At 43.5% G+C, this 14,022-nt stretch overlaps 1 protein-coding gene across 6 annotated transcripts in view; it reads left to right on the top strand.

The window, feature by feature from the left end:
* Positions 1-14,022, top strand: part of RELN (reelin) — an 895,263-nt gene that overhangs the window by 638,068 nt on the left and 243,173 nt on the right. For all 6 annotated transcript variants that reach the window (XM_073652257.1, XM_073652259.1, XM_073652258.1 and 3 more), the window contains exons 23-24: positions 1,814-1,951; positions 4,356-4,542. In XM_073652257.1, the coding sequence (XP_073508358.1) occupies positions 1,814-1,951; positions 4,356-4,542 (325 nt within the window). The remainder of the gene's footprint in view (positions 1-1,813; positions 1,952-4,355; positions 4,543-14,022) is intronic.

The raw sequence follows: 14,022 nt of genomic DNA on the forward strand, positions 1-14,022 counted from the left end.
TAAAAACTATGCTGTAATTGCCATTTTGTTAATGTTGGTTAAAAAATGATCAAAAAGTCATATGTATTCAAAAGTGGTAGCAATAAAAACTACAGCTTGTGAAACAAAAAAAACAAGCCCTCACACAGTTCTCTAATAGACAAACAAAAGATTTAGGGCTCTTGAAATATGATGACCGCACAAGCAATTTTTTTGTTTTTAAAGTGATTTTTCTTGTGAGAAAATAGTAAAGCATAAAAAAGGTACAAATTGAGTAACAACATAATCGAATCAATCTGGAAAATACACTTAATATGTGAATTATAATGCTTGGTGAACTGGTGCATAATATTTAAAAACTATTCCAAATTAAATGTTTTTTGTTCATGCCTCCTACCAAAAAAATATTAAACTGTGATCCAAAAGTTGTATGAACCCATAAATAGTACCAGTAAAAACTAGTTTGTTCTGCAAAAAAACAAGCCCTCATACAACTCCATCTACGGTAAAATAAAAAGTTATATAGAATTTCTGTTTTTTGTTGTTTTTGCTAATAAAAAGTGATTGAAAAGTCACATGTGTCGCATACAATGGCACCAATGAAAACTTGTCAGACAAAAACTAAGTCCTCATATACTTTTAGCTTCAGTAACAGTAAAATTGTGAAACATAGCTCTCTTAATATAACAAAGTTATAAAACATAATAACTATTCAAATTTGGTATCACTATATTGGCACTGACCCACAGAAGAAAGTTAACACCTTATTTGTGCAACACAACAATTAGTGTACAATTTTAAACTAAAAAAAAAAACAGTGGCAGAATTATTGTTTTGTTCCCATAAAGATAATTTAAGTTTGTTAATAAATATGTACCCCAAAATGATGCAACTGATAAACATAACTCGTACTAAAAAGAACAAGCCCCCATATGACTGTCACTAAAATAATAAAAAGTTATTGCTCCTGGAATGTGGCAATAGAAAAGTGAAAAAAAGGGTCTGCCATGAAGGCCATGTCTGGCTGTGGCGCCAAGGGGTTAAAAAAATAGAAATAAATGTCACTTTGTTATTCAAACAGATCAACCCTATCTGAAATACTTAAAAATCCACATAATTTACTTACCTAGAATATTGGCTGGAGTTAATCATAGACATTTATGTGGTGTTATCCTGTAAATTGCATTATTAAAATTGATTTGCATTAACACAACTTTTATTATACTAAAATACAGATTCTTGTTATCAGAAATTATAAGGGAAGTCTCTAAATACTAATTCTCCAATATAAAAATGTTATTGGTACCTTAAGTTAAAGGGGTTGAACCATGCTTGGAAGTCATGCCATATCTATAGGATAGAGGATAATTTCCTGATCGCTGGAGGACCTCACCCCTGTGAATCCCCCACCCCTGTTTCCAAGTATGGGGCTCTTCTGAATGGAGCAGAGGTCACGTGTGTGCATCTTTGCTCCATATATTCTCAATGGGTGCACCAGAGATAGAAAGTGCTGTACTTAGCTGGTATTCAGCACTCCCATTAAGAATGAATAGAGTGGAAGTGCACGTGCTCCCCACTCCACTCCATTTAGACATGTTCTCAGAAACAGTGGGGAACCACTAGTGATCGTCAAGGTATCCCCTTTCTAGGGTATAACTTCCAAACTTGGTACAACCCCTTTAAGTTTCATTTCATGTCTATAAGCTGATGAGTTGTCCTAAAGTCCTGCATGTTACCAGCATTACTCATGCAGCCAAAGTATTATACTGATAATAAAAATGTATGAAGGCTCATGATGTATGTATTAAAACATTTTGAATTGTTCTATTTTAAGGTCTAGTGCAACTCGCTTCCGTTGGAGCCAGCGCTATTACACATCAGAAGATGAATGGGCGTTGGACAATATCTACATTGGACAACAGTGCCCTAATATGTGCAGTGGACATGGCTGGTGTAACCATGGAATTTGTAGGTAAATATACGTGCTTTCTTTAATCATTAAAAGGGTTATCAGCTTTGAGATTCCCAGAAATGAGTTGTTATCTCTGACTTCTTATCTCTGGGGCACAAAATGTGCAGTACTTCATCATAGCTGCCACAGGTGAAAAGAAGCACTAAACATCACCTATTAAAATAAATTTCCTGCCTAAGTAGTGCCGCATCCTTCATATCAACTCTTTGTCATCACTCTTCCCTCTTTCTAATAGACGAGGATCGTGAACAAAAGAAGCCTATCTACTAAAGGTGCATTTACATGTGCCAATTTCCGGGAAAAAGTGTTGCCAGGAACGTTCATTCTCAATCGTGCAGTCTTAACAGGCTGACAATCACCTGATGGATAAGAAATTCAGTCGTTCATCTGGTGAAATGATTATTAAGCTTCATTGTAAAGCATAGTTCTCAGCAGCATATCCTGTGCAAACAATGCCAGAATGATCATGTCAAAGATCGTTCTTTGAGCATGAAAGTGCAATTGTCCTGCTAAAAACAGGCTATTAAACGATCGTCAATTGGCTTGTGTGTAGCCAATCTGAGGTCATTTAACCTGTTGGCCAATTAAGCTTAGCTAAAAATTACCTAATAGGTATTTGATAATGGATTTTTTTAAATCGGACAACCCGTTTAATCTGCTAATATAGTACAAAATAATAAAGTATTTAGAGCATCTATGCTTATGTGCACATAGTTTTACTAAGGAATGTTTTTCAATGTAAAATAATATATCTTTTTGTTATTTAAAGGTTTGTCAGTTAATGCAATTTTTTCCTAGGCATGGTTCCTTTCAAAATAGCAAAAGGAGGCATACTATTCTTCCATCAGCCCTATGGATCCTGCACAGGGTACTCCAGAGATCGGCGCGAGCTCTAGAAGCGATATATTCACTGTCTGGATGTCACAGGGCCACACGCAGTATTCTGTGAAAGGCTGCAGCAGTCAGGTGACTAATAGAGAGCATCACTGGGTGTTTCTCTTATGATGCTTTCTTTTAGTCTCCTGACCGCTGCAGCCAATTACAGTCTTCAGTAATCCTGTGAGGTCCAGACAGTGCAGACGTTACTTCCAGAAGAAGCACAGACCTCCAGAGCAGCTTACGCTGCTGATGGAACGTGAGCATACCTCTTTTGAAAAGATCCATGCCATAACTTTTTTTAAGTGTCTGAATAATTGCAATCTGTAAATCTATAATCTGTTTACATATTATTGAAAATTTACTTTCAAAAGGGAAAAAACAAAAAATGCTATTTCATGAGACACGTCAGACAGTTGTGTTACTAAATGACCACTATACCATTTGCTAAACTGCCATAGAATTTAATATTACATATTAGTGTGCACTACAGCCAGTCTGGCACATAAAAAGGTGAAAATGGGTAATAGAACACACAGAAGAATCCATAACACTGTTTAAGCCTGATGTGTTTAGACCATATAAGAACATATGTGAGATATAGGTCAAATGCAGGAGGAGTGCATAATGCGTTCTTTCAAGCATGGCAGAAGAAATGTAATGGTATGGGGTTAGTGTGTTGCTGATAATGTGGGGATTTACAAAGAGTGCATGGGGTAGTGACCCAGAAAGGTTACTGCTCTATTTCACAATGTCCTACTATGCTCTGTGGCCAAAGCTTCTTTCATAAAAATTTCATTTTGCAGCCACACATTGATCTGGAATATACCTCTGTGCTATGCATAAGCTATTTGGTGAAGAAAAAGAGAACAGCAGCATTGTCTTTCATGAACTTATACCTTCACTGTAACAAGTCTTTCAAATACTTCTTACTCATATCAAACTTTTGCTCACTTTAGTAATTTGGTGATTTTTTTTGTGTATTGGCAATGTGGTTGGTAATGTTGATTATTTGAATCTGCAGATAATAAAATTTAAAGATGTTGTCCAATCCAGGACAACCCCTTCTTAAATGCTAAAGTGTCCCAGCTAAAATAAAAAAAAAACAGAAACTCACCTTCTGTACCGGCGCCATTCCAGCAACTTTGTCCCCTGGCAGTCGCATGGCATTATGTAATGTGAGCTCTGCAGCCAATCAGCTCTTCCTAATCAATTGCAGTTTTCACATATCTATCAAATGGAACATGGACATATAAATGTCACATGCTTGCTGGCAGAAACAGTGCCGAGATTGCTAGAATGGCACTGGTTCATAATATGAATATATGCTTCTTTCTGTTAGCAGGACACTTTAGCATTTCAGAGTGGGTTGTCCAGAAGTCGACAACCCCTTTAAATATACTGCCTGGAATTTCCAATCCTGCGGAGTGTTTATGAGTATTCACCAATTTTTCAAATAATATTTCAAAGCAAGTTGTATATATTGTAATAAAATAACACTTTGATTTATTTTTTATTTTTCTTACAGGTGTGATTCTGGGTACCAGGGTTCTGAATGTCTTCCTGAAACTTCCCTTCCATCCACTGTAATGTCAGACTTTGAAGGTCTAAATGGCTGGGAAACGGACTGGCAGGAAGTGGTTGGAGGAGAAATTGTTAAGCCTGAAGAAGGCTGTGGAATTATTTCAGCGGGATCATCTCTGTACTTCTCAAAGGTGTTATTTTATTGATGATTTTAAGCCACATATCAGTTATTGTCTTTATGCGACAAAAGTTATAAAAAGGTTTTATACTTATGAGACATATATTAATGATAACAATAAAAGTGATAACCATCTTTATTTATATAACACTAGCATATTTCCCTGCACTTTACCATTCAGAAATTAAATGTGCAAAGAAAATCAGACATTAGTGAAACAAACCAATCAACAATTCAAACAATAGGAGTGAGGCCCTGTTTGCAAGAGCTTACAATCTAAAGAATAAAGAGTGATACAATAAGTAAAATGTACTTGATTCATACAGTGGTCCAGCCATCTTTTAAATTGGGGAGTTCACAAAGTTGCATGAGCCAGTCACTAGCAGGTATATGTGTATAAAAAGTTATGAAGTGCAATAGGGTCTAGCATGTTATTGCCGAATGAAGGTACAGTATCAGGTTGTGAGGAATTATGTAGAATGGGGAAACAGAAGAGTTAGATTATTTAGTTAGTGTTTTTAGGGCATACTTAAACTGTGGTTATAGGGAATTATCTTTCTGGGGCAGTGCATTCCTGTCATGAACGTACTGCATTCTGCTGGGACCTGTGATACATCTGAGATTAGAAGATTGCGGTGTTTAGCTGAGCGCAGGTCCTCTTTAAATCTGCATGATCATTCATGAGTGTTATGCACACGCCCGGGCTAGGCGGCGTGTGCGTGTGATTGGTAGTGATTCCACTGGACCGTGCCGGAGAGTGAATGCCTGGAGGGGCGTGACTAAGTATTCACCCGATCCGACCAGGGTCGCACGACGGCATACGACGCCAGTGCACCAAGGAGGAACCGAGCAGAGGGACCAGGTGCTACTCCAGGACAGACCCCGGACACGGCTGTTGACCCACACAGGGGAATACAGGAACAGGCTGGTAGGCTGGCACACAGACTGGAGGGTATAGGCAGGCACGACTGGTATGCAGGCAGGCGGGTATGCAGGCAGGGGGGTAAAGGCAAGCACAGCTAGAGTGCTGACAGGGAGGCACTAGCAGGTAGGAACACAGGCGGGATAGGGATAGGACCCAGTACACACCGGGACTCAGGAACAATACAGGCAGAGGGTTACAGGCAAGCACAGCTAGAGTGCAGACAAGGCTGAGAAGGGAGGACAGGGCTCTGTACACACGGAACAGACAGGAAGGGAAAGACAGAGCCAGATACTCACACAGTACTTGCAGAGACAACAAGCAGGAGTTAGGTACGAGTTCAGACTCTGCAGAAAAAGGAAGGGAACGGACATAGAGGCAAAACAGGAAAAGGACAGGAGAGAGTTCAGACTGGAACTGAGTGTACGGAGGAGACCGACACTGCAGAGGGATACAGGAGCGGGTCTGGGAATACGGCCCCCAGAGAGGCGGAACGAACAGGCAAGGAGCGTGTTCAGACAGGACAGACCAGACACAGGAGCGGGTCTAGGAAATCGGCCACTAGAAGGCGGAACGAACAGGCAAGGAGCGTGTTCAGACAGGACAGACCAGAGAACACAAAAAGGACACAGTTCAGACACGGGAGCTGATACCGCAAAGCAGGAGACATACAGGACTCAGTTCAGACACGGGAGCTGAAACCGCAAAGCAGGAGACATACAGGACTCAGTTCAGACACGGGAGCTGATACCGCAAAGCAGGAGACATACAGGACTCAGTTCAGACACGGGAACTGATACAAAAAGCAGGAGACAAGAGACGGGACCTGGCACCTTCAGAGTGCAAGCACACACTGAAGGAAACACTATGCTCAGGACGCACAAGGGGTGTGACCCACAGCAGGTACAAAAGGCAGGAAGTGATCGGGCGCCGCCCTTAAGCAGCAGAAACAGACACAAACAGACAGCATGGAGGGAAGCCAGAGAGACATTCTGGACAGGAGATCAAGTGCGCCCTCTTGCACAGTGGGAGATGGACCACCATGCAAGGACGCCGCCAGGTATGTTACAGTACCTCCCCCCTTACGCCCCCTCTTCTTCAGGCCTGCCAGAATCTTCCGCAGGGAATTCGAGGACCAGTCGTTCACTGGGTTGGAGGGGGACAGAGACTTGAGGGTAATCTCTGCTTCGAGGTACATCTTGTCAAGCTCACAGGAAAAAATAGACGGGTTATCAGGTACATAATGAGGAAAAGTCACTGTCTCTTTGTTATCTGGTGGTATCCCGGAGGATTCAGGAAACAACTGGAGGTCCTCCGCCGGGTCAGAAGAGTGCAGAGGCTCAGAGAAAACAACTGCTTCAGAGTACACTAGGTCAGACTCACTGGAGGAAGCAGGCGAGGTATCGGGTACCGAGTATAGGAAAGTCTCTGTCCATTCACCACCAGGTGGCACCCCGAAGGGTTCTGAACACAACTGGAGGTCCTCCGCCTGGTCGGAGGGGTGTAGAGACTCGGGAGTAACCTCTGCTTCGGAGTACACTAGGTCGGACTCACTGGACGAAGCGAGCGAGGTATCAGGTACAGGATATAGGAAAGTCTCTGTCCATTCACCACCAGGTGGCACCCCGAAGGATTCTGAACACAACTGGAGGTCCTCCGCCTGGTCGGAGGGGTGTAGAGACTCAGGAGTAACCTCTGCTTCGGAGTACACTAGGTTGGACTCACTGGACGAAGCGAGCGAGGTATCAGGTACAGAGTATAGGAAAGTCTCTGTCCATTCACCACCAGGTGGCACCCCGAAGGATTCTGAACACAACTGGAGGTCCTCCGCCTGGTCGGAGGGGTGTAGAGACTCAGGAGTAACCTCTGCTTCGGAGTACACTAGGTTGGACTCACTGGACGAAGCGAGCGAGGTATCAGGTACAGAGTATAGGAGAGTCTCTGTCCTTTCGCTACCAGGTAGCACCCCGAAGGGTTCAGGAGACAACTGGAGATCCTCCGCCTGGTCGGAGGGGTGTAGAGACTCGGAGGTAACTACCACTTTGGGGTACCCATTGTCAGGCTCACAGGACGAAGCGGACAAAGTATTGAGTACCGGGTGTAGAGAAGTCTCTCTCCATTTGTCATCGAGTGGTATCCCGGAGGGTTCAGGAGGCAACAGGGGATCCTCCGCCAGGTAGTAGAGGTGCACAGACTCTGAGGTAACCACAGCTTTGGAGCATCCTTGGACATGCACACCGGTTAAAGAGAAAGAAGCATCTGATGCCGGGTGCAGGAAGTTCTCCTGTGTGGAGTCTGGATGGGCAGAAGTCTCTTCGGCCAGGAGAACTGGTGCACTACCCACGCACATTACCCATTGGGGTTTCTCCGGGATACAGGGAGATGAAGCTTCAGTAGGGACTTCAAGGTTGGGGTCAGGAGGTCTCAGGGAGGACAGACCCTGGCGTGACGGCTTGCCTCTAAGTCTAGCACGTCTGGACTGCCTCTTGAGGTTGAGAGAAGTATTCCGGAAAGCGTAGTCACCCTGTGAGGATTCTGGGTGGGCAGTAGTCTCATTGGGCTGGAGGACTATTGCGCTACCCACACACATTACCCGTCGGGGCTGCTCCGGGATATTGGGAAGTGAAGCTTCAGCAGGGGCTTCAGAGTTAGGGTCCTCGAAGACCATACGAAAGGCCACCAGGAAGGCCTGCAGGTCAAGGATGACAGGATCCCATGCTTCCCATAGGGGGGTGACCCATTTCAAGGCATCACCCGCTAGGTAGTCAATCATAAAGGCCACTTTAGCCCAATCGGAAGGAAAATAGAGAGGGTAGGCCTTAAAGTGTAGCATGCATTGCTCCACAAATGCACGACACTGTCTTGGATCCCCATAGTAACGTGGCGGATCCGCAGGAACGAGAGCTGATAGATCCATCTGGACGGGTGCGTAATTCGCCTGGAACTCAGCTAAAGGGGGGAAAAAATTTATTTATTTATTTTAATGCATGTATTCGCTGGAAAAACTTCTCAAAGAGCGAAGGCCGTGGGGCTCAACGGGAACCATGGCCTGAGCATGCTGTTATGCACACGCCCGGGCTAGGCGGCGTGTGCGTGTGATTGGTAGTGATTCCACTGGACCGTGCCGGAGAGTGAATGCCTGGAGGGGCGTGACTAAGTATTCACCCGATCCGACCAGGGTCGCACGACGGCATACGACGCCAGTGCACCAAGGAGGAACCGAGCAGAGGGACCAGGTGCTACTCCAGGACAGACCCCGGACACGGCTGTTGACCCACACAGGGGAATACAGGAACAGGCTGGTAGGCTGGCACACAGACTGGAGGGTATAGGCAGGCACGACTGGTATGCAGGCAGGCGGGTATGCAGGCAGGGGGGTAAAGGCAAGCACAGCTAGAGTGCTGACAGGGAGGCACTAGCAGGTAGGAACACAGGCGGGATAGGACCCAGTACACACCGGGACTCAGGAACAATACAGGCAGAGGGTTACAGGCAAGCACAGCTAGAGTGCAGACAAGGCTGAGAAGGGAGGACAGGGCTCTGTACACACGGAACAGACAGGAAGGGAAAGACAGAGCCAGATACTCACACAGTACTTGCAGAGACAACAAGCAGGAGTTAGGTACGAGTTCAGACTCTGCAGAAAAAGGAAGGGAACGGACATAGAGGCAAAACAGGAAAAGGACAGGAGAGAGTTCAGACTGGAACTGAGTGTACGGAGGAGACCGACACTGCAGAGGGATACAGGAGCGGGTCTGGGAATACGGCCCCCAGAGAGGCGGAACGAACAGGCAAGGAGCGTGTTCAGACAGGACAGACCAGACACAGGAGCGGGTCTAGGAAATCGGCCACTAGAAGGCGGAACGAACAGGCAAGGAGCGTGTTCAGACAGGACAGACCAGAGAACACAAAAAGGACACAGTTCAGACACGGGAGCTGATACCGCAAAGCAGGAGACATACAGGACTCAGTTCAGACACGGGAGCTGAAACCGCAAAGCAGGAGACATACAGGACTCAGTTCAGACACGGGAGCTGATACCGCAAAGCAGGAGACATACAGGACTCAGTTCAGACACGGGAACTGATACAAAAAGCAGGAGACAAGAGACGGGACCTGGCACCTTCAGAGTGCAAGCACACACTGAAGGAAACACTATGCTCAGGACGCACAAGGGGTGTGACCCACAGCAGGTACAAAAGGCAGGAAGTGATCGGGCGCCGCCCTTAAGCAGCAGAAACAGACACAAACAGACAGCATGGAGGGAAGCCAGAGAGACATTCTGGACAGGAGATCAAGTGCGCCCTCTTGCACAGTGGTAGATGGACCACCATGCAAGGACGCCGCCAGGTATGTTACAATGAGTTTACAAGTTTCTTGTGTCATGGAAAGGGTTTAAGAGTTCTTCATGGTGTACTGGTTATGGAACCACACACTTCCATTATATAAACCTGTGTCTGGCTTCCCTCCATGCGAGTAATAGAATCTTCATTCTGTTCCTGGCTTCTGTGGTGAAAGTGTTCTGGAGAGTCACTCTAGTTGTCTTGAGATTGTTGCTTGCGGTTTGTTGCGAATACCTTTACCTCCCCTTCTAGCATTCTTTTGTGTTGCTTTCAGCCTCTTTTACTGTGTACCCATTTTCCCTTTGTATTTTATCGTGTGTGTCTGTTTGATTGTGCCTTGGTTTCCCTTTGTCTATCCAGCTGGTGTTACCCTTTTACTCCTGCCCCTTTCCTCTCTGGGGGAGGGTGGTAGTTGCGTAGGATTTCATAGGAGCTCAGAGAGGCACATGAACCGGGCATCTCCTCCTTCAGGGGTAACCTCGGGGTTAGGGATAGACTAGGGCCCCCTAGATTAAAGAACAGTATAGGGTCTCTCCTCCTCGTTTTTCCTACGGTCACAGCATGACAATTCCAGAGAACTGATGCAGCTCAAGGGAAGTCTTGACAGGAGTAGGGGGTACAGTTTATGTTAATCGTGGGTTATTAACAGAATGGAAAGTAGGGGTATTGTGGTAAACAAAGTTAAGCTGGGAGATACAGATTAGTGCAGCACTGTACAGAGCTTTGTGGGTGAGATTATCAGGATTGCATTTTAGAGTGGATGGACAACCAGTGCAGTGACTAGAACAAAGTTGAAACAAGACTGGGACAAGGTCCTTTAGTTAAACACATTAAGGTCTTCTTAAATCAGAAGCAGTTCTTGGCCATGTTGGTGCATATATTATCTATAATAGGAGCATCTATGTAGAGAAGTCATAAACCGTGATAAACTGCTTCTGCCTTCTCCCCAGGGCCCTCTGCTCTCTCTGACAGTCGCAGACTCAGCATGCTCCTGCTAGACTTCAGGAGCATTAATGTAACAAAATCAAGACCCTAGACCAGCCCTGTCCGCCGCCAAAAGACAGTGGGCGGTTGTGAATGAGTTAACTATAGTAATGTTACATACTCTCCTATGTATGAAACTATTCTTATTTATTTATTATTATTTTCATGCATAACAAGAGGAAATATATGCAATCATGGCCGAAAGTGTTGACACCCTTGAAATTGTTCCAGAAAATGAAGTATTTCTCCCAGAAAATTATTGCAATTACACATGTTTTGTTATACACATGTTTATTTCCTTTTTGTGTATTGGAAAAACACAAAAAAAGAGAGAAAAAAGGCAAGTTGGACATAATTTCACACTAAACCCCAAAAATGGGCTGGACAAAATTGCTGGCACCTTACCAAAACTGTGGGTAAACAACTCTTTTTCAAGTATGTGATGCTCATTCAAACTCACCTATGGCAAGTAACAGATGTGGTCCATATGAAAACCACACCTGAAATCAGATAAAAAGGGGAGAAGTTGACTCAATATTTGCATTGTGTGTCTGAAAAAAGAAGAGTGGTCCAAAATTCCAGTTGAGACATGTAAGAAGCTTGGTGATGGTTATAGGAAGCGACTGATTGCAGTTATTTATTCCAAAGGGTGTGCAACCAAATATTAAGTTGAGGGTGCCAACAATTTAGTCCCGCCCATTTTTGGGGTTTTGTGTCAAATTATGTCTAATTTGCTTTTTTTTCTCATTTTTTTTTTTTGTGTTGTTCCACTACACACAAAGGAAATAAACATGTGTATAACAAAACATGTGTAATTGCAATAATTTTCTGGGAGAAATACTTCATTTTCTGGAACAATTTCAAGGGTGCCAACACTTTCGGCCATGCCTCTAACTGTAAAAAAGGGAAATTGACTCCTAAACATTTGTGAACTAATAAGTGCATCCATAGTTGGGAAAAAATAACAATTTACAATTTGACTGACTTCCAAATTAAAAGAAAATATGATTAAACTAGCTTTAATTGCTGTTAAAAATTTATACTGCAAAACATTTCTGTCACTGATTATATCTACAAATTAGTTACTTTGTGTCTATATATTTATTGCTATTCCTTACTCTTCAGTTTAATTCTTACACAAACACTAAAAGGCTTTAATATCTATATTTCTTAATACAGCCAAAATATACACAGCGTCTTCAAAAACTGTCTTCCAAGTTTTGTTATACATGTTTGTTTTCACTCACCACCTGCAGACATGTAGGAGTAGGTGATATCAAGTGTTAAAGATAATACTTGCAAGGTGTGTGCACATAAATTATTGGCAGATCAACAACCCTGTGGGCTATAAGCATAATAGTTTGTTCATCTTTGTTTTTGTAGGTAGACAATATTCCCAGTAAATATGTCACTATAGTATTTGTACAAACATTATGTCTGCAATGGTTGTGCATAATGTTTTTTTCTGTACAATAGAGTAATATTTTAGGAAAGCCAATGTGTACCACAAGATGTCACTTGATAGAGACAGAACTGTCTGATCTTCGAACCTCATATATAACAAAACCTTTCAGCATCTTTCATGTAAGGCCAATAAATTGTATGGTAGGCTGCCAAATAGCTAATTCTCAGCTGTAAAAAATAAACTGCAGTGCCAGTATACTTTCCCTTGAAGGGAAGCTTGAATGTGATTACTTAATATTCTCTTTTGCTAAGACATGCATGTATTCAGTATATTACACAAGGATGTAATAGAACTCTTCGTGCTTCCATAATGTTAATAGATATTATAACATACTGTATATTTTTATTTTAATAAAGCAACACTCTCCTTAAAAAGGACCTTCCACTAGTTTGAGCATGTTAAACTGGTCACATCATGGAATAATAGCTGCAGAGCTGAATAAAATCTCTTCTCATCTCCGTTGCTGTCACGGGTGTCAGAGGCGACAGACAGTCGCCCTGCAGTTGGTTGCAGGTGATCTCTACGTTTGGCATTACAGACATCTTCTTAGAGGCTGGTTGTCTCTAGAACCAGCGCCTACCTCCCTCTGGCTAATTGGCTCCCTGGCCTGGGTGTATAAATACCTGGTGTGTCTGAGAGGGAGATGCCGGCGATATTCATTACTACTTGTGAGGCTTTAGCAAGAGCTGTACTTCGTCCTCTCTGGAGCTTGAGGCCGTGTGTGCATTTGTTTGGAGTCGTCTTTAGCTAAGCAATTCCCCCCTGTTTGTCTACCCTTGTTGTCTATAGAGTTTAGTGGAGATCGACTAGTGCTCATCTCCTTCCTTCCCTAGCCTTAGCCATATGCCAGGGAAAGTTAGGGCGAGGTACGCGTACGGCGATTGGTGAAGAGCCAATATAGGGACGGTAGTTGAGACAGGGTGACACTAGACCAGACTAGGAGGTCTCCACTCCCCCCTTTCCCTAGTGTCTGGGCTACTTTCCTTCTTTCCTCTGTGTCGCACTAAGTCTTTCCCACACTTTGCATGACAATTGCAAAGATATTAGATTTTAAATTCTGTGTTATTATTTATAAGTTCAAGGGGCCGTTACAAGAGATTCTTCTCTAGGTACTTCTTCTCCTGCATGACGTTGACCAATCATAAGCAGGAGGCGTCATGCAGGGAAGAAAAAACATGCCCTAAGAAGAACATGCATTCTCCTTTCAGATTTAATGATAGACAGCCCAGATCTCTGCATTTACTGTGTAGAATGCAGAAAAGCCGAGTGTGATCACAAGCACTTCTTGTAGCTTTCATCTCATAGCAGTTAGTGCGGAGGGGGGGGAGCTGACTACCCGGTGGGAGGAGAGCTGCAGAGAGGTTTGTAATCACACTCAGCTCTGCTGTACTCTACACAGGTGTTGCAGCAATAAGGGCTTAGAGCAGGCCTATCTGTCATTACATATCTCACAGGAGAGAGTATGTTCTTCTGACCTTCTAAAGGTATGTATCTTTTTTTTTTCTCTTTTTCCCTGCATGACAGCTCCTTATGATTGATCAACTTCACGCAGGGAAAAAGTACAAATATCTACTAGTAGATAAATATCTACTAATGCCTTCTTGGACTTAACATAAATTACAAACTAAACTGCACTAGCTAATATCTCCACAAAAGAGATGAAAAATGAAAAAATAAAAAAGACGTTTTATTCAGCTCTGCGTCCATTGTTCTATGATATGGCCAGTTTAACATGCTCAAACTGGTAAAAGGACCAGACATCCACTGTACATATATGGC

The sequence above is a fragment of the Phyllobates terribilis genome, unplaced genomic scaffold (genome assembly GCF_046119375.1).
Source record: "Phyllobates terribilis strain yellow unplaced genomic scaffold, ASM4611937v1 Scaffold_11__3_contigs__length_659146591, whole genome shotgun sequence".
Classification (NCBI taxonomy): Eukaryota; Metazoa; Chordata; class Amphibia; order Anura; family Dendrobatidae; genus Phyllobates; species Phyllobates terribilis.